Source organism: Thalassophryne amazonica, unplaced genomic scaffold (genome assembly GCF_902500255.1).
Source record: "Thalassophryne amazonica unplaced genomic scaffold, fThaAma1.1, whole genome shotgun sequence".
Lineage (NCBI taxonomy): Eukaryota > Metazoa > Chordata > Actinopteri > Batrachoidiformes > Batrachoididae > Thalassophryne > Thalassophryne amazonica.
Window position 1 is genome coordinate 349,899 of NW_022986246.1, and position 19,485 is coordinate 369,383.

At 41.3% G+C, this 19,485-nt stretch overlaps 1 protein-coding gene across 1 annotated transcript in view; it reads right to left on the reverse strand.

The window, feature by feature from the left end:
• Nucleotides 1-19,485, reverse strand: part of LOC117505783 — a 283,549-nt gene that overhangs the window by 160,486 nt on the left and 103,578 nt on the right. The window contains 1 exon segment of the mRNA XM_034165323.1: nt 12,682-12,807. Within this exon segment, the coding sequence (XP_034021214.1) occupies nt 12,682-12,807 (126 nt within the window).

Genomic DNA, 19,485 nt, shown 5'->3' on the forward strand with positions numbered 1-19,485 from the left:
GAAAAACTCTACCATGAAACATTGAACACATTAACCCCAAGTAACCACGAGCTGTCTGCACCACAGGACTACCCATCAAACAACAAATGGACACTGCTGGTCGCCATTATTTGTGGCTAATGTGACCATAAGGTAACTCTTCCTGGGGGCTCCTGAGATGTTGCCAAGCCAGCTGGGAGATATAAAGCATCCGTGTCCTGGGTGTTCCCCGAGGGTTCTTCCAGTTGGGCGTGCCTGGAAGACCTCCTTAGGGAGACCAACAGGGGACATCCTCACCAGATGCCCAAACCACCTCAGTTGGTTCCTTTCAGTTGGCTCCAACACATCACTAGTATTTTGTTGCACCACCTTTGGCTTTTCTAACAGCTTGCAGTCTCTGAGGCATGGACTTAATGAGTGACAAACAGTACTCTTCATCAATCTGGCTCCAACTTTCTCTGATTGCTGTTGCCAGATCAGCTTTGCAGGTTGGAGCCTTGTCATGGACCATTTCCTTCAACTTCCACCAAAGATTTTCAATTGGATTAAGATCCGGACTATTTGCAGGCCATGACATTGACCCTATGTGTCTTTTTGCAAGGAATGTTTTCACAGTTTTTGCTCTATGGCAAGATGCATTATCATCTTGAAAAATGATTTCATCATCCCCAAACATCCTTTCAATTGATGGGATAAGAAAAGTGTCCAAAATATCAACGTAAACTTGTGCATTTATTGATGATGTAATGACAGCCATCTCCCCAGTGCCTTTACCTGACATGCAGCCCCATATCATCAATGACTGTGGAAATTTACATGTTCTCTTCAGGCAGTCATCTTTATAAATCTCATTGGAACGGCACCAAACAAAAGTTCCAGCATCATCACCTTGCCCGATGCAGATTCCAGATTCATCACTGAATATGACTTTCATCCAGTCATCCACAGTCCACGATTGCTTTTCCTTAGCCCATTGTAACCTTGTTTTTTTCTGTTTAGGTGTTAATGATGGCTTTCGTTTAGCTTTTCTGTATGTAAATCCCATTTCCTTTAGGCGGTTTCTTACAGTTCGGTCACAGATGTTGACTCCAGTTTCCTCCCATTCGTTCCTCATTTGTTTTGTTGTACACTTTTCCATTTTTGAGACATATTGCTTTAAGTTTTCTGTCTTGATGCTTTGATGTCTTCCTTGGTCTACCAGTATGTTTGCCTTTAACAACCTTCCCATGTTGTTTGTATTTGGTCCAGAGTTTAGACACAGCTGACTGTGAACAACCAACATCTTTTGCAACATTGCGTGATGATTTACCCTCTTTTAAGAGTTTGATAATCCTCTCCTTTGTTTCAATTGACATCTCTCGTGTTGGAGCCATGATTCATGTCAGTCCACATGGTACAACAGCTCTCCAAGGTGTGATCACTCCTTTTTAGATGCAGACTAACAAGCAGATCTGATTTGATGCAGGTGTTAGTTTTGGGGATGAAAATTTACAGGGTGATTCCATAATTTTTTCCTCAGAATTGAGTGAGTCCATATTTTTTTCCCTCTGCTTGGTCTAAAAAAGTAACTGTTACTGACTGCCACAATCTTTTTTTCTTGATTTCTTATAGTGTTTCTTAAAGCCAGAAAGTTGCCATTTGAAATGACTTTAGTTTTGTGTCATGTCTGTGATCTGCTTTTTTTCTACAAAATTAAACAACTGAATGAACATCCTCCGAGGCCGGTGATTCCATAATTATTGCCAGGGGTTGTATGTCTAGCTACCAGTAAATCACTCACGTGTGACCTGTTCCTGAAGACAGGGACAATAAATAAATAAATAAATAAATCTCACTAGTTATATAAGCATCTCTCAGCTTGCTAGTGGTCTAGGATCACAGTTGTGTCAGGCTTTGCCTGGTATACATGCATACACAGGTAGTGCATTTGAAGGTCGTGGTAAAGTGTCAGCCTCAAAATTGCTTCAGAGGAATGAAACCTTCTGTGAGACCTTCAAGAAGATGGGGAGAGACTGGACCTCGTCACTGGAGTTGTACGAAGGGTTACAAGAATTTACATGTAAACTGTACAGCTCCAAGTCCAGAATCACCAACATCAGTGAAATGAGGTATGGACTTTTCTGTGCAAAGAAAGGCATAGAATCCTGGCAGTTACCTCCTTGCTCAGATTCTCTCAGGAAGCACTATCTCAGAGCTAACTATCAAAGTGCTCTCTGGAGGAGATGCCTTGAGAACAACCCTGAGGTTCCTTCCCCAGTTGAGCATGGTTGGTCTAGAGCTGATCAAGATGGTGACTTGAACCTCTCTGTAGACTGGTTCAGTGTCCCCACTGGTCCACAAGCAGTACTTGAGTTTCTGTCCTGTTCATGCAGAAGGGACTGTGTCACTCAATCATGTCAGTGTGTTGACAACAACCTGGCCTGCACTGACCTATGCCATGCAAGACAGTGCAAAAATCAGAAGGATGACACTGCTGATGAGGATCAGTCCTATTCCTCTGATGATGAGGAGGAATTTGATTAGTTTCATAGCCTTGATTGAATTATTTGCTTATCTTGATGATTTATCTTAATTGTTAGTTGTCAGTCTGGTCCACATTCCAGTAATGAAACTAGATTTAAGTGTTGAACTGTTGATGTACAAGTTATTTAGTAATCAGTAAATGCAAGTTCCAAACTGTTACTGAAAAGATGAAGCATGATGAAATGCTATCCAAGGTTATTAAAGCTTTAAACCATCTAGTCTGTTGAAAAGTTGTAACAGCTCTGATTGAGGTATTTTCAATATTTAACATGTTTAATAATGTTCTCGTACTTTATCCAAGACTGTTTTAGATTTTTAAGATACTCTGAGTGAGTTTCCACTCCTTGACATGTTTGTTAATGCTTCACAGTTGTCCAACTTCGGTTTAAGGTTTTCTGTGTGTTCATATTGATTGGCTTAAGGTTATCTGATTGTGCTCACTCTTTGCCCATATGCTATACAAGACTGACTCTTGTCTGGTTGGGGCATATGAGTCTTTTCTTTGTATGCTATGTACAGAAACTGAACATTTGCAACAAAGCACAAGACATTCCAATAAACATAGATGTTTGTCACTACAAACAGCAATATACTGGTGGGGATTTCACAAATAATTATATATAATAATCACAGTATGTTTCAGAAACCTGAGTGGGAAAACAAATGTAGTAAGTCCCTTCGGCTGCTCCCTTGTTTGCACTTGGGGTCGCCACAGCAAATCCAAGGTGGATCTGCATGTTGAATTGGCACAGGTTTTACGCGGATGCCCTTCCTGACGCAACTCCACATTACATGGAGACATGTGGCAGGGGTGGGATTCGAACCCAGAACCTTCTGCACTGAAACCAAGTGCATTAACCACTTGGCCACCACCCCTGCTATGGGAAAACAAATGTAAAATGTACAAAATAACATGTTGCAGTAAACCTTAAAAATGTTACCAGCCTAAGAAAAACGTCGTGACCTTGACCTTTCACTGCAAAGTTATTTTTGTAATTGGACATTCAACAAACAAAAACTTAGGAATCCATTTCTCATTTGTTGTTCACAAAATAAAGATTGAGAAAATTGAGAGATAACACAAAATTTGTGGAAAAATGTCAAAAAAGATTACATTATGTGCCATAACTTCTAACAGCTACTCTTGTCAGATGGCCATCATGTATCATTGAAAAGCTGAGATTCCAGGCTTTCAGAAAAGGTATGGTAACCTTTGCCACTTTGTCGGTAATGACTAATCCCTCTGGCTCAGTCTATTTCTCTCATTACTCAAAGTTCATGACCACGGGTAAGGGGAGAATCAGAAACTGAAGGCTCACTTTCTGGATCAGCTCCTTCACCACAACAGTCTCGTATGAGTCCATAAAATATCAGACGCCGCCCCAATCCATCTATCGATCTCACACTCCAACTTACCCTCACTCATGAACAAGACCCCAAGATACTTAAAATCCTTGGGACAATAACTTTCCCCTGATCACCTCCAGATTTGGAGGTGCTGATTCTTATTCTACTCTCTTCACACTCAGCCTTGAACTGCTCAGTGGACATCGGCGGTCACAGTCTGATGACCAGAACTACATCATCTGCAAATAACAGATGTGAAAATGGTGTGTACAGTGGGGAAATAAGTATTTGATCCACTGTCAATTTTACAGGTTTTCCCACCTACAAAGAATGGAGAGGTCTGTATTTTTTTATTTTATTTTTTTTATTCATTTATGTAGCACCAAATCACAACAGCGTTGCCTCAAGGTGCTTCACACAGTAAGGTCTAACCTTACTAACCCCCAGAGCAGCACTGGTAAGAAAAACTCTCTCTGAGGAAGAAACCTCAAGCAGACCAGACTCAAAGGGGTGACTCTCTGCTTGGGCCATGATACAGACACAAATTACAGAACAATTCACAAAACGAATATACAGGAAATGCTGTTGGTGCACAGGACAGGAGGGTCTCCAGCACAAATACCACACCCATCTCTGGATGGAGCTGCACCTTAAACAGAGAGAAAAAACAGAATCAGGCATCAGAAAGACAAGAAATACAGTATAATTTGTCACCATTAAACAACAAGAAAAACAGAGAAATATTAAGGTGATCGCCGGCCACTAGCCCTAAGCTTCACTAACAGACCCAGAATTTAGATAAAGTTGAGGTCGCGGCACGCTCCATTTACTAAAAAAATAAAGCCATACGAAAGGGAAAATAAGTGCGTCTTAAGTCTGGACTTGAAAGTCTCCACAGAATCTGACTGTTTCATTGATGCAGGGAGATCATTCCACAGAACAGGGACACGATAAGAGAAAGCTCTGTGACCCACAGAATTCTTATTCACCTTAGGGACACAAAGTAGTCCTGCACCCTGAGAACGTAAAGCCCGGGCCGGTACGTAAGGTTTAATTAGGTCAGCTAGGTAGGGAGGTGCCAGTCTGTGAACAATTTTATAGACTAGTAGCAGAACCTTAAAAGCTAAAAATGCCTAAAAATGCAAATTAATTATGTAAAAATAACACTGTGATTTTCTGGATTATTTATTTATTTTTATTTTTTTAGATTCTGTCTCTCACAGTTGAAGTGTACCCAGAATAAAAAATACAGACCTCTCCATTCTTTGTCAGTGGAAAAACCTGCAAAATTGACAGTGGATCAAATACTTATTTCCCCACTGTATATTTATCTACTGAAACAGATCGACATAAAGATACCCTGGCATTGTGATGTACAGACTTATGATTAATTTCTGGTATTTTATTTGTTACCCCTTTTTTCCTTTTTGTTTTTTTCATGGCCCTGCCCTGTGGAACAATTTCCCAGGGCAGGGCCATGGATAAGCCAATCAGACACTGTGGAGACTTTTAAATCAAGACTTACAACCCTAATTCCAATGAAGTTGGGACGTTGTGTAACATGTAAATAAAAACAGAATACAATGATTTGCAAATCCTCTTCAACCTATATTCAATTGAATACACCACAAAGATATTTAATGTTCAAACTGATAAACTTTATTGTTTTTGTGCAAATATTTGCTCATTTTGAAATGGATGCCTGCAACACGTTTCCAAAAAGCTGGGACAGTGGTATGTTTACCGCTGTGTTACATCACCTTTCCTTCTAACAACACTCAATAAGCATTTGGGAACTGATGGCAGTGGTATGTTTAACACTGTGGTAATTTAACATTTTATTTTTTTGTGGCTGACGGGATAATTAATCTGCAAGACTCGGTGGGAGAGAGGAGCTGTTATGGCGCAGCTGTGTTACAGATGGACTTTTCTTCATCGTTTACACACTGTTTCGGATAATCAGGATGCTTAATGTGGATTCTTTTCTTCATGAATTCCAGTGAAACTAACAGGTAAAAAAGTAAGTCCCTTTGGCTGCTCCCTTGTTTGCACTTGGGGTCGCCACAGCAAATCCAAGGTGGATCTGCATGTTGAATTGGCACAGGTTTTACACCTGATGCCCTTCATGACGCAACTCCACATTACATGGAGAAATGTGGCAGGGGTGGGATTTGAACCCGGAACCTTCTGCACTGAAACCAAGTGCTTTAACCACTTGGCCACCACCCCTGCCCCTTGGGCACTGAAACTAACAGGTAAGAATTTATATTTACTATGTGTATTTTATTCTGCCAATCAATGCATTAATGGATGTATTTTGGTTGTTTAAGCCACAGGGTTCAAAGTGTGTGAAAAAAGCAGCAGCTTTTAGCTCGTAAATGACGGTGTATCTAATACTGAGATAAACTGTGACTTCTAATACTGTGTTTTACTGCTTTTGAAAGATGATGACAATGTTTGTGGTTTTATTTTTTTATTTATTCATTTTTTTGCATGTAGTTTGTGTTTGTGATCCTTGAATTTACCCAGCAGCCCCTGCGGAGCTTAAAGTGAAACTGGTTTATCAGAAGTCGACAGTGTGATCTGATGTGGCCGCGCCCAAATCAATACTAAAAGTTATCAGTTATCTGCAATAAAGATACATTTTTTTTTTAGCAGTTTATCGGTTTAGCGTCATAAAAGATAACTTTCATCAATGCTAACTTTTTGGCTAGCACTGCCCACCACTGCCTGTTTTCCCAGTTTTATCATTAGTATTTTATGTATGTTATTATGTACATTATATTTTTTATTATTTCTAACTTTTATGGGTTGCATTTTATCATGTTTTAATCTTTTAATTCCTTTTGTTGTGTTTTTCATGCTGTGTTGTGTGAAGCACCTTGAGGTGATTTTATCGTGAATTGGTGCTATACACGTTAATAAATTTGAATTTTGTCTTTTCCCACCTAGGTCATTTCCACCCTGGAGAAGCAGAGCTGTAAGGGTGCCTTTACCACTTGGCCCACTGTGTGTACTGTTGGGTGCAGGCGAAAGGGCTCCAGGAGAGCCCTGTGATCTCAATACTCACGCATGCAAACGATGCAGTCATTTACACCTATGGTTCTACAACTGATATAATAGCTTACAAACGTACCAATATTATTAACAAGGTACAAGACTGGCTTAATGATAACTTTCTTATGCTTAACACAACTAAAACAGTTTGACATTTTCAAAAAGACCAGTAGAGAGTCTCAAAGTGTCGATAGGTGGAGAGGTACCTGAAACGGTATCCCATTTCATGTACCTTGGAATCATCTTGGACTCTAAACTTTCCTTCAAAAAATGTGAAAAAAGTTGTCAACACTGTAAAATTGAACCTTCAAAACTTTAAACAAATCAGACTTCGTATTTCGAATGATGCTTCTAGATCGTACCTTCAATGTATGATCCTGTCTCATATTGAATATTGCTGCACAACATGGTCATTTGCTGGTATGACAGTACTAAAACCTTTAGAGCAGGGGTAGGCAACCTGTTCCAGAAAGAGCCATGAGTGTGCAGGTTTTCTTTGCAGCCACTGACTCCACCAGGTGATTTTACTGATTAATATCACTTTGAGCAGATGGAATCAGTTAATCAGTGAAATCACCTGGTGGAGTCAGTGGCTGCAAAGAAAACCTGCACCCTCATGGCTCTTTCTGGAACAGGTTGCCTACCCCTGCTTTAGAGCAACCTTATAAAAAAGCCATCAAAGTGTTTGCTAAAAAGCCATATTCCACTCATTACTGTGAAATTCTGGAGAAATACCACCTTTTAAGTTTTAACAACTTTATGTTTAAGTGTGCTTGTCTCATTTATAAAACTCGCCATGGCCTAGCCTCACCTCCTCTGGAGGAATTTATTAGACATAGGCTGAATCTCAATTCTACCCCTTGGCCCCTCCCCTTACCCTTTACCGCAGTCCAGGATTAGGGGTCTTCAACTGGTCCAAAACGCTGCTGCCAGACTTTTGACACAAAGCAGAAAGTTTGACCACATTATGCCCGTTTCGGCGTCCCTAAACTGGCTTCCAGTTGCTGCAAGATCGGATTTTAAAGTACTGTTATTAGTTTATAAAATTGTTCATGGACTTGCACCTCCCTATCTGGCTGACCTGGTAAGCCCCTATGTACCAGCTCGGGCCCTGCGTTCACAGGGTGCAGGACCTCTATTTGTTCCCAGGGTGAATAAAAAGTCTGCCAGTCACAGAGCTTTCTCCTACCGTGCCCCAGCTCTGTGGAACGATCTCCCAGCACACATTTGGCAGTCGGATACTGTGGAGACTTTTAAGTCACGTTTAAAGACTCATGTTTTCCCCGTTTTATCATTAGTGTTATGATGTGTTTTTATTCTTGTATTCTTTTATGGTCGTCTTTTTATTGTGTTTTAAATTTTTAATTCAGTTTTTTTTTTAATGTTTTATGTTGTGTGAAGCGCCTTGAGACGATTTCATTGTGAATTGGCGCTATATAAATTAATACATTTGATTTGATTTGACCCCTTCCCCTCCGTTTTGTGCGGGCACGAGAGACAGAGGGGTGTCTCAGTTCTCTTTTTGGAGCGAGTTGGAGGGCTACAAACCCCTTCAAACGGAGTGAATCTGGATGCACACTCCGTTTGAAGGGGTAGGAGGAGCTTACTGCTGTCTCCACAGAAACAAACATGGTGCCGAAAGAGTTGCACAAATGAAGCGGCTTTCATTACAAATTACACTGTTTAGAAAGTTATAACTTGAACAAAAACTTTACAGGCAGTTGTCTATGACAGTAACATGTCTGCTGCTGGATGCATGTTGCGTATATTGTCGTTCTGAAGAATATCGGAACTTCGCTCGTGCGCTGAGGCGTTAAAATGCACATACACATGAACGCTACGATAAGACACTTTTATATCTCACAACGGAGAAAATCATGATAAAGCATAAGCACGTTAATTTGTATGTTCATAAATCTTTGGATAATAGCGCCCCCTGCTGTTGGATTTCAAGGTCTGTAACACGTGTGTGTATTTAGTAAACAAACAGGAGCCCTGAACACACTCGACTCCTAATAAGAAAATGAGGAGACGTTTCATCAATGGGAATAAGTTGGAAAATATCTACACACACATGTACATGTGTAACACACAACCTGACGTCCTGACAGACTGATATTATTTGTCAAGGACATTTCTACAGGAAATAGAGCTGGATGCAAAAAATGGGAGAATTTGAAAAAGAAATATCAGGTTAACAGAACTAGATGCAGCCCAGAATATACATACAGGTGCCGGTCATATAATTAGAATATCAAGAAAAAGTGGATTTATTTCAGTCATTTCATTCAAAAAGACAAACTTGTATCATGTAAACATGCATTCCACACAGACTGATATATTTCATGTGTTTATTTATTTTAATTACTAATGAATTAATTAATTACTAATCAATCAATTAATGACTAATCAAACAATATGAATTATTACTATTATTGATTAATTATTATTAGTATTAATATTAATTAATTACTAATTAATTATTATAAATTACTAATTAGATTAATTATTAATACCACAAAATTCGCCGACATGATTCTGATGCATCAAAGAAATCTGCTACTTCTTCTATTTCTTTGCATTTACGCAGAAAGGCGAGAAAATAAAAAGAGCAAACAGGCTACTGCAACAAGTTGCGCTTCGGTTGCGTGGCATACCCCTTCACTTACCCCTTGTTTTAAAGGGGTAGGGGTACAAAAGAGATCTGAGATTGGGACACAGAGATCGTAACCTCAGGACTTGGTATGCCTCTAGAGGGGACTGTGAGGTGCCACTCAGACGAACTGCCATCTCTGTGAAGGGTTGGACAGACTGGAACAGCCTTTCAACAAGGACACGAGACAGTCCCACAATGAGTGCTTTTAAAAATGAGCTTAAAAAATGGCTCAAAAACAATCAAACGTGTCAACACGGGTGAGATGTACTGCAGATAAATGTTTTGTATTGCTGTTTGTTGCTGTGTGTCTGAGGACTACAGATGGAAAGTAGCTTTTAGCTAAATCTGGCATATTTACACTGAGGCATGAAAATGCACAACGTGTTCATTAATGTGCAAAGTCCTCATCAAATAAAGAATAAAAAAGAGATATGCTGCTGACACCGAACTCTGCCCTGTAACCAGGATGTTGCCTGCTCTGGCCTTTCTGCTACCAGAAGATGTGGTCACTTCATGTCAGCTGGTGGAGGAGAGACTGCCCGAGGAGCTCCAGCCTGTGGTCGACTACTTTCAGGGCTCCTTCATTGTTGCCCAAGTAGGACAAACCGCAGGGGTCTGGATGTCAACCTCTGTGTCGGGAATGTATCAGCCAGAATACGGGCAGGGCCTGTATTCCAAGTGGAGCCAATGTTTGGGAGCAGAAATAATCCATTATTCCATTTTGTTCAGGCAAAAAATAAATGTTAGCTATAAGCACACTGATAGTGGTAATATAAATATACTGATCAGTACATTAAAAGTACTATAAGTTAAAAAAGTGATAATATCCAACCACACACAGTCTACCATGTCCACGTGGTGAGAAGAATTAAGAGGCACATCAACAGACAAACAACCACAAATAAAATTAGTGATTAAAGAAAGAGACCGGAATAAGAAAGAGAAATCTTAAAGTTCAGCGTGTCTCATCAGGACACACTTGTCCCGTTGACTTGGTCATCATCTCGTTAGGTCTCGTCTCTTCAGAGGAGCGGTGTGCACCGCCATGACCGCGCTGGGACTAAACCGCAGCCATGACGCTATCTTCAAATGAAAGTGGGGCAGTTTAGTGAAACGTGGCTTCAGAATGGGTGGTTTTTACTTGAACCCGTAAATCATCAATCAATCAAACAATTTTATTTATATAGCGCCAAATCACAACAAGCAGTTGCCCCAAGGCGCTTTATATTGTAAGGCAAAAGCCATACAATAATTACGTAAAACCCCAACGGTCAAAACGACCCCCTGTGAGCAAGCACTTGGCGACAGTGGGAAGGAAAAACTCCCTTTTAACAGGAAGAAACCTCCAGCAGAACCAGGCTCAGGGAGGGGCAGTCTTCTGCTGGGACTGGTTGGGGCTGAGGGAGAGAACCAGGAAAAAGACATGCTGTGGAGGGGAGCAGAGATCAATCACTAATGATTAAATGCAGAGTGGTGCATACAGAGCAAAAAGAGAAAGAAACACTCAGTGCATCATGGGAACCCCCCAGCACTCTAAGTCTATAGCAGCATAACTAAGGGATGGTTCAGGGTCACCTGATCCAGCCCTAACTATAAGCTTTAGCAAAAAGGAAAGTTTTAAGCCTAATCTTAAAAGTAGAGAGGGTGTCTGTCTCCCTGATCTGAATTGGGAGCTGGTTCCACAGGAGAGGAGCCTGAAAGCTGAAGGCTCTGCCTCCCATTCTACTCTTACAAACCCTAGGAACTACAAGTAAGCCTGCAGTCTGAGAGCGAAGCGCTCTATTGGGGTGATATGGTACTACGAGGTCCCTAAGATAAGATGGGACCTGATTATTCAAAACCTTATAAGTAAGAACAAGAATTTTAAATTCTATTCTAGAATTAACAGGAAGCCAATGAAGAGAGGCCAATATGGGTGAGATATGCTCTCTCCTTCTAGTCCCCGTCAGTACTCTAGCTGCAGCATTTTGAATTAACTGAAGGCTTTTTAGGGAACTTTTAGGACAACCTGATAATAATGAATTACAATAGTCCAGCCTAGAGGAAATAAATGCATGAATTAGTTTTTCAGCATCACTCTGAGACAAGACCTTTCTAATTTTAGAGATATTGCGTAAATGCAAAAAAGCAGTCCTACATATTTGTTTAATATGTGCTTTGAATGACATATCCTGATCAAAAATGACTCCAAGATTTCTCACAGTATTACTAGAGGTCAGGGTAATGCCATCCAGAGTAAGGATCTGGTTAGACACCATGTTTCTAAGATTTGTGGGGCCAAGTACAATAACTTCAGTTTTATCTGAAGTACAGCGCTTTCTGAAAGACTTCTAGTGTAATGAAACTTATTCCCCACTGCTGGGTAGTCCATCAGAGTAAATGTAAATGTTATTAAGAAATGATCAGACAGAAGGGAGTTTTCAGGGAATACTGTTAAGTCTTCAATTTCCACACCATAAGTCAGAACAAGATCTAAGATATGATTAAAGTGGTGGGTGGACTCATTTACATTTTGAGCAAAGCCAATAGAGTCTAATAATAGATTAAATGCAGTGTTGAGGCTGTCATTCTCAGCATCTGTGTGGATATTAAAATCGCCCACTATAATTATCTTATCTGAGCTAAGCACTAAGTCAGACAAAAGGTCTGAAAATTCACAGAGAAACTCACAGTAACGACCAGGTGGACGATAGATAATAACAAATAAAACTGGTTTTTGGGACTTCCAATTTGGATGGACAAGACTAAGAGTCAAGCTTTCAAATGAATTAAAGCTCTGTCTGGGTTTTTGATAAATTAATAAGCTGGAATGGAAGATTGCTGCTAATCCTCCGCCTCGGCCCGTGCTACGAGCATTCTGGCAGTTAGTGTGACTTTGGGTGTTGACTCATTTAAACTAATCATGACTACACTAAACTTCTTTGGGGTCAGAGGTCATAATTGTGAGGGACGTGGAGAATCTGCTGTGTGACTGGTGGGTCAGAAGTTCATTCCCCTGACTGCAGGAACTATGGCTAAGGTGTGCAGCAACCTGAGGTCACAGTGAAAAATTCAGAACTGAACTGAGGATGCCGCCCTGCCGCCTGTTACCATGGGGATTCAAGGGTCCATTTTCTTACCCCGGGTGCCACATTCAGGTTGTCCCGGATCTTCAGTCTGCTCCTTCCTCTTCCCGCTCTGCTGCCACCAACTCCACCTCCTCCGACTTTGGACCTCCTTCTTCCTGGAAATCCTGAACCCCGACCCTGAAGAGGACGAGGACAGAACATGGAGCCGTCTCACATATCAAAGACATCAGCAGCTCGATTACAGCGCCGGACAAACTGCACGTGACAGCTGACGACCGAGCCCAATCACAGCATTAGTTCCACACAAACTTTTAACACCCCTCTCCGATCGAGTCTCTCTCACACACACACACGATTTAAAGGCAATCAATCACCTGGACTCCCTAAAACCAGGAAGTCACACTCTGTCAAGCAAACTCCTGAGCCTGGTTTCCTAAGTAGTCTAATCTTTTAGTCTACTAAACTTGCTTAGTCAAGTAAGATTAGTCGCCCAACAATCTCTGCGCACGTGTATCAATTACTTATCTCGGCATTTGAGCTTCTGGAGTGGGCTAGGATTTTCACCAAATTGAACATAGGCAATGCTTACCATTTGGTCCCTGTTAGGGATGGTGTTGAGTGGAAGATGGCCTTTAGCACTCACCCCTACAGGACATTATGAGGATCATGTTACGCCTTTTGGGTTCACCAATGCCCCTGCCGTATTCAAGGGGCTAGTCATCAACGTGCTTAGGGAATACTTGAACAAATCTGTCTTTCTTTATTTAGATGATATTCTGACATTCTCCCCCGATGACAATTCTCACAGACCATCCGTACTGTCCTGCAAAGGTCATTAGAAAACCATCTACACATCAAAGTGAAAAAATGTGAATTCCACAGATCTTCAGCATCTTTTCTGGGGTTTGTGCTGGTTGAGAGGGAGATTCATATGAATCCATCTAAGGTAGACACTGTGGCCAGATGAACTACCCCTCGCTGTCACAAGCAGGTCCAGCAGTTTCTTGGATTCACCAATTTTTATAGGAAATTCATCAGGAATTTCAGTTCCATAGCTGCTCCTGTGCACAACCTCCAACTCACCAGTTGTTCATCTGGTATCTGAGTGTGAGGAGGCCTTTACAGGAGCTAAAGAAGCAATTCACATCTGCCCCTGTGCTTCTTCTCCCTGACCCTGGTCAATAGTTTGTGTTTCAGGTAGATGCCTTGGATGTAGGTGTGGGGGCCGTTTTGTCCCAAGTCGACACTGCTGATGGCAAACTGTATACCTCGAGGAAACTATCCCCTGCCGAATGCAACTACGACATAGGCAACCGCAAACTGTTGGCCGTTAAAGAGGCCTTGGAGGAGTTGCGTCATTGGTTGGAGGGGGCATACTTGCCCTTTCTTGTAAGGGCCGATCATAAGAACCTCAAATATTTATGCACAGCTAAAAGGCTTAATGCCAGACAAGCCCAGTGGTCAATCTTTAGCCGTTTCAATTTTACTTTGTCCTACCGACCAGGTGCCAAGAATAGAAAGCTGGACTCTGTCACGTAAATTGAACCCGAAGATTTCCACACACTGAACCGCAATCTATTCTACCCTTGACCTGTTTTGTTTCTGCCCTCATGTGGAGCATTGAGGATAGGGTTAGAGCGGCCTCTAGAGTGGACCCGAAGCCTCCAGAGTGTCCTCCTAATAAGCTTGTGGTTCCCAGCTCCCTTAGAGGGAAAGTCATCCGATAGCCTCATGATAGCCCATTTGCCAACCATCCTGGTGTTAATAAAACCACACGGTTGGTTTATCGGTGGTTTTGGTAGCCGCACGTCTAAGGATATCATGGAGTACCATCCACACATGCCTGGTGTGCACATCGCGCAAGTCGTCTACAGAGAAGTTGTCAGGCAAATTGTTCCGTTTATCCATTCCCAAATGGCCTTAATCCCACATAGTGGTAGACTTTGCTACTGGCCTTCCAGTGTAGCAGTAGTTCACTGTGATTCTCACAGTTGTGGATAGATGCCATTTTGTACCGTTTCCCAAGCTGCTCAAGGCCAAGAAAACAGCAGAGGTTCTTCTTAAAAAGTGTTGAAGTTTTGAGATCAATTGGGAAGCGGAAGAATCGAAATACTTGGAATCACAATACTCAAAAAAAAAAAAAAAAAAAAAAACTCCACTTAATAGCTGCTCATAATTATGGATCCTTGTTGAGAGCTCTGAAAACAGATATATCTAGATGGAATCTGATACCCTTCTTAGGCTTAGCACAAAGAATTGAAACTGTTAAAATGAATGCGTTACCGAGGTTTTTATACCTGTTCCAATCTATACCATCAGAATTGCCAATTAGTACATTTGAAGAGAATGACAAAATTATATCACGCTTCATCTGGCAATGGAAAAAACCAAGGGTGCGGTTTAAGACACTGCAGTAGGCAAGAGAAAATGGAGGACTCACACTTCCAAATTTTCAAAACTATTTCTGAGCAGCTCAGATAAACCCTCTAATTGACCTGTGTGATTCTCAATATAAGGTAAGGTGGAGAAAGATTGAATGTGGGACACCTGGGAATATTCCTTTACCTGCTCTGATAGGTAATGCCTCTTGTAAAAAAGATTTTAAATTGAACAACCCTTGGATCGATGCATCACTGTATGTTTGGTTTAATCTTATTAAAGAGTATAAGGACCCATGCCTGCCATTTACATGGCTAGCTCATGAACCTAATATTACGCCTAATGTCACAAATGATACTTTCAAATGCTGGGCAAGTAAAGGTCTTACAATTTATGATGACCCAAGAGACAAAAAAGGAAATCTAAAAACCTTCCAAAACATTAGAACTATGTACAATTTAGATAATAAGGACTTTCTTCAAGTCAGACATTATTTGGGAAACATAAAGGGAACACAAACTAAAATGCCCTCTGAAATAATTAAAATGTTTATAAAGGCATATAGAGATGAACCAAGAACAAAGGTCATCTCTAAATTATATAATGCTGTTCAGAATAGTGGCGGGTATGGGACACAATATATAAAGGAAAAGCGGGAGAAAGAGGGAGGATTTGTGTTGCAGATAGAGGAATGGGAGGATATCCTGGCAAACAATGTGAAGTGTACATCATCCATTAACTGGAGGGAATTTGTATGGAAAAATATGATACGTTTTTTCAGGGTGCCTTCCCAGGGCTCTTCACTGGGTAGGGATACCCCCTGCTGGAGAAAATGTGGGATGGATCGGGCCGATCATTATCATATATTCTGGAGATGTCCCAAGATTTCGTCCTTCTGGCAACAGGTTGGGGGCAGTGCTGGAAAAATAATCTCTTTCAAATTACCACACAATTTTGAAACGCTGTATCTTAGGAAAAGGCCAGTTGAACTGGTAGAACAAAGGAAGAAATACATGTATAATATACTATTGGCAGCGGGAAATAAAAGTATTACAAGGAAGTGGTTAAGTGATACTGCCCCCACCCTAGAGGAGTGGATGAATGCTGTCCATGATATTTATGTTATGGAAAAATTATCCTTTTCTTTTAAGCTTGAATTTGATAAATTTTCCAAATACTGGAAAGCCTTTATAGAATTTATTACCCCATTTAGATCCAACTTTAACTGAAGGTAATTGCTGAAACCATTGCATTGTTTCTGTTATTGTTCCCGTTTTTGTAATTTTAATTTCTATTTTTGTTTTGTTTTTTTGCTTTGTATATTTAAAACGTAAAACTGTTAAGTACGTACAGTGAATTGATCTATTTGGAAAAAAAAAGGGCTAATAGTTATTTTCATTGTATTACTGATATGTCAATGTATGATAAATTCTGCCCTCAATAAAAATTTAATGGAAAACAAAAAGTGTTGAAGTTACATGGATTCCCATAATATGTTGTCTCTGATCATGGTCCACAGTTTGTCTCATACTTTTGGTCCGAATTCTGCAGGTTGTTGGGAACAACACCTCACGTCAGTAGTAGAGAAGTTTGAATCTTTGACTGGACGGGGTTGCTTGATGCGAGGACGTTTCGCTTCAAATCAGCTCACGTCAGGGTAACGTGGCCTCATGGGCCACTCAGCTTTACTGGGTGGAACTAGCTCACAATTTGTTACCTTCATCGTCTACCAGATAGTCTCCATTTCATGTAGGCCATTTCTTTCAAACATCTCTTTTCACTATCACAGACTTGAAATCACCTGTCCCATCCGACCTGGCACAGATTCTGTGTTGTCGTAGGACCTGGGAACAGGCCTCTCGGTCCTTCTCTTCTTATAAATTGTTGGTGGCCCGCAACCGTACCCCTGCCCCATCTTATGCGCCGGGACAAAGAGTGTGGCTTTCGATGTGGGAGCTGCCACTCTGGGGGTCGGTCCGCAAACTTGCTCCCAAGTTCTTCGGACCCTTACCCACCTCCAAGGAGATCAACCCAGTGGTGGTTTGCTTTCAGCTGCCTAGGATCCTTCGTGAACATCCATCATTCCACATCAGCCGAGATAAGCCAGTCAGAACCAGTGCGCTGAATCCTGCATTTGTGTCCAACCACTCCGTGCCATCGTGTTTGACAAGTGTAGCTGAGGACATGTGTAAAAATTCAAATATAAAGTCTTAATCTGACCTGTTACATCATTTCAGTGGGATTCATCATCACAGTCTAACGAAAATGTGGCCTGAAAATACTTTAATTCCTTGTTGTGGCTGAAGAAAAGTGACGCCGGCACTTAGCACCATAGTTGCTGCGTCAGATCATGGTTTCTGCACTGGAGGTCGTCCATCAGGTTGTTGAGTTGCGGGGCCTGGTGTGGCTGGGCCGACGTGGGAAAGGCATAGTCTCCTACAGATGTAACCCATTGGTTAGCTGTCTGTGGGCACCGGCTTGAGTCTCTGCTGTCAGCGGAGCCTCCTCTTCCTCCACTGGGCCTCACTCTTTGCGCCACAAGTTTAAAGAGTCATAGCGCCTCAATCATTAACGTCTCAGTTAACACAGGGATCAGCCGATTCTGTACGCACGAGATGAAATGATCCCATGATCCACAAACAAAAAAAACAGTGAAAAATACTCAGCTTTTCCTCCGTGTGGAGTGGAGATGCTGCTCAATGCCGTGCTTGTCAATATTCAAGTGTTCCACCTGCCAATAAAAAGGGTTCTGCTTACAGTGGAAACACAAACCAAGCCAGACTTAACCGTTCCGACACATGTAAGACCGTGTAGCACCGACCCGAATCACTCACAGGAAACAGGGCTGTCGGCATACACTGGTTAATCATCAAGGTGTGACAGCTGCATTAATTTATTAGACGTGCGCCCATGTATGCCAGCGTTTTAATACGGTCGGCATATGCAAGCCAAATCGTCATGGTGTGACAGGGCCTTAGCCTGTAAATTGACATAAATTAGCCACATCGTTGTTGAAGCCACAGTGGTCAAAGCGTGTGAAAAAAGTAGCGGTTTATAGTCTGGACTCTTCCTGCAATGAAAATAAATCCCATGGTCCACCAAGCCAAAAATAAAAATCTAAAAAAATGTTAATTTACTCGGTTTGGCTTACGTAAGAAGTGAAAGAGGTGAAGAGCGTATGGCTTCCTGCTGTACTGTCAACACATTACCCCATATGCTCATGTCACACTTCCAGTCTGAATGCACCACCTCTAGCGGGGGATTTCTTTTTAGTGAATTTGTTTAGCATGATAATTATGAATACAAAATGTGAATTTTGAAAATAACTAAAAACTACCTTAATTTGACAGTTAGAATGACACTATTATACCAAAAAAGTAAAAGAGGCCCCTTTAAAAGTATTTCCCTGATGTCTTCCTCCAAAACAAGAACATTTTCTTGTCAGGCTGTGATGATGAATCCGTCTGAAACCACGTAACAGTTCTAATGAAAACTTTACATTTATATGGGCGGCACGGTGGGTTAGTGGTTAGTACTGATGCCGTACAGGAAGAAGGTTGAGAGATCGCTTCATGACCTTTCTGTGTGGAGTTTGCATGTTCTCCCCGTGTCTGTGTGGGTTTCCTCCAATTTCCTCCCACAATAAAAACATGCTTATTTAGGGCCTGCTTCTTTCTTTGACCTTGAGCAAGGCAACGTCTCTTCATCTGGAATTGGTCCCCGGGTGATAATTGTGGCTGCACAATGCCCCTAATGGTTGGATTGTTTTTAATTAGGACGGTTAAATGCAGGGGACAGATTTTGTTGTACAACCCCAGTTCCAATGAAGTTGGGACGTTGTGTAAAATGTAAATATAAACAGAATATAATGATTTTCAAATCCTCTTCAACCAATATTCAATTGAATACACCACAAAGACAAGATATTTAATGTTCAAACTGATAAACTTTATTGTTTTTGTGCAAATATTTGCTCATTTTGAAATGGATGCCTGCAACACATTTCAAAAAAGCTGGGACAGTGGTATGTTTACCACTGTGTTACATCACCTTTCCTTCTAACAACACTCAATAAGCGTTTGGGAACTGAGGACACTAATTGTTGAAGCTTTGTAGGTGGAATTCTTTCCCATTCTTGCTTGATGTACGACTTCAGTTGTTCAACAGTCCGGGGTCTCCGTTGTCATATTTTGTGCTTCATAATGCGCCACACATTTCCAATGGGCGACAGGTCTGGACCGCAGGCAGGCCAGTCTAGTACCCGCACTCTTTTACTATGAAGCCACGCTGTTGTAACACGTGCAGAATGTGGCTTGGCATTGTCTTGCTGAAATAAGCAGGGACGTCCCTGAAAAAGACGTTGCTTGGATGGCAGCATGTGTTGCTCCAAAACCTGGATGTACCTTTCAGCATTGATGGTGCCATGATTTCCAAAAACGATATGAAATGTGGACTCAGCAGACCACAGCACACTTT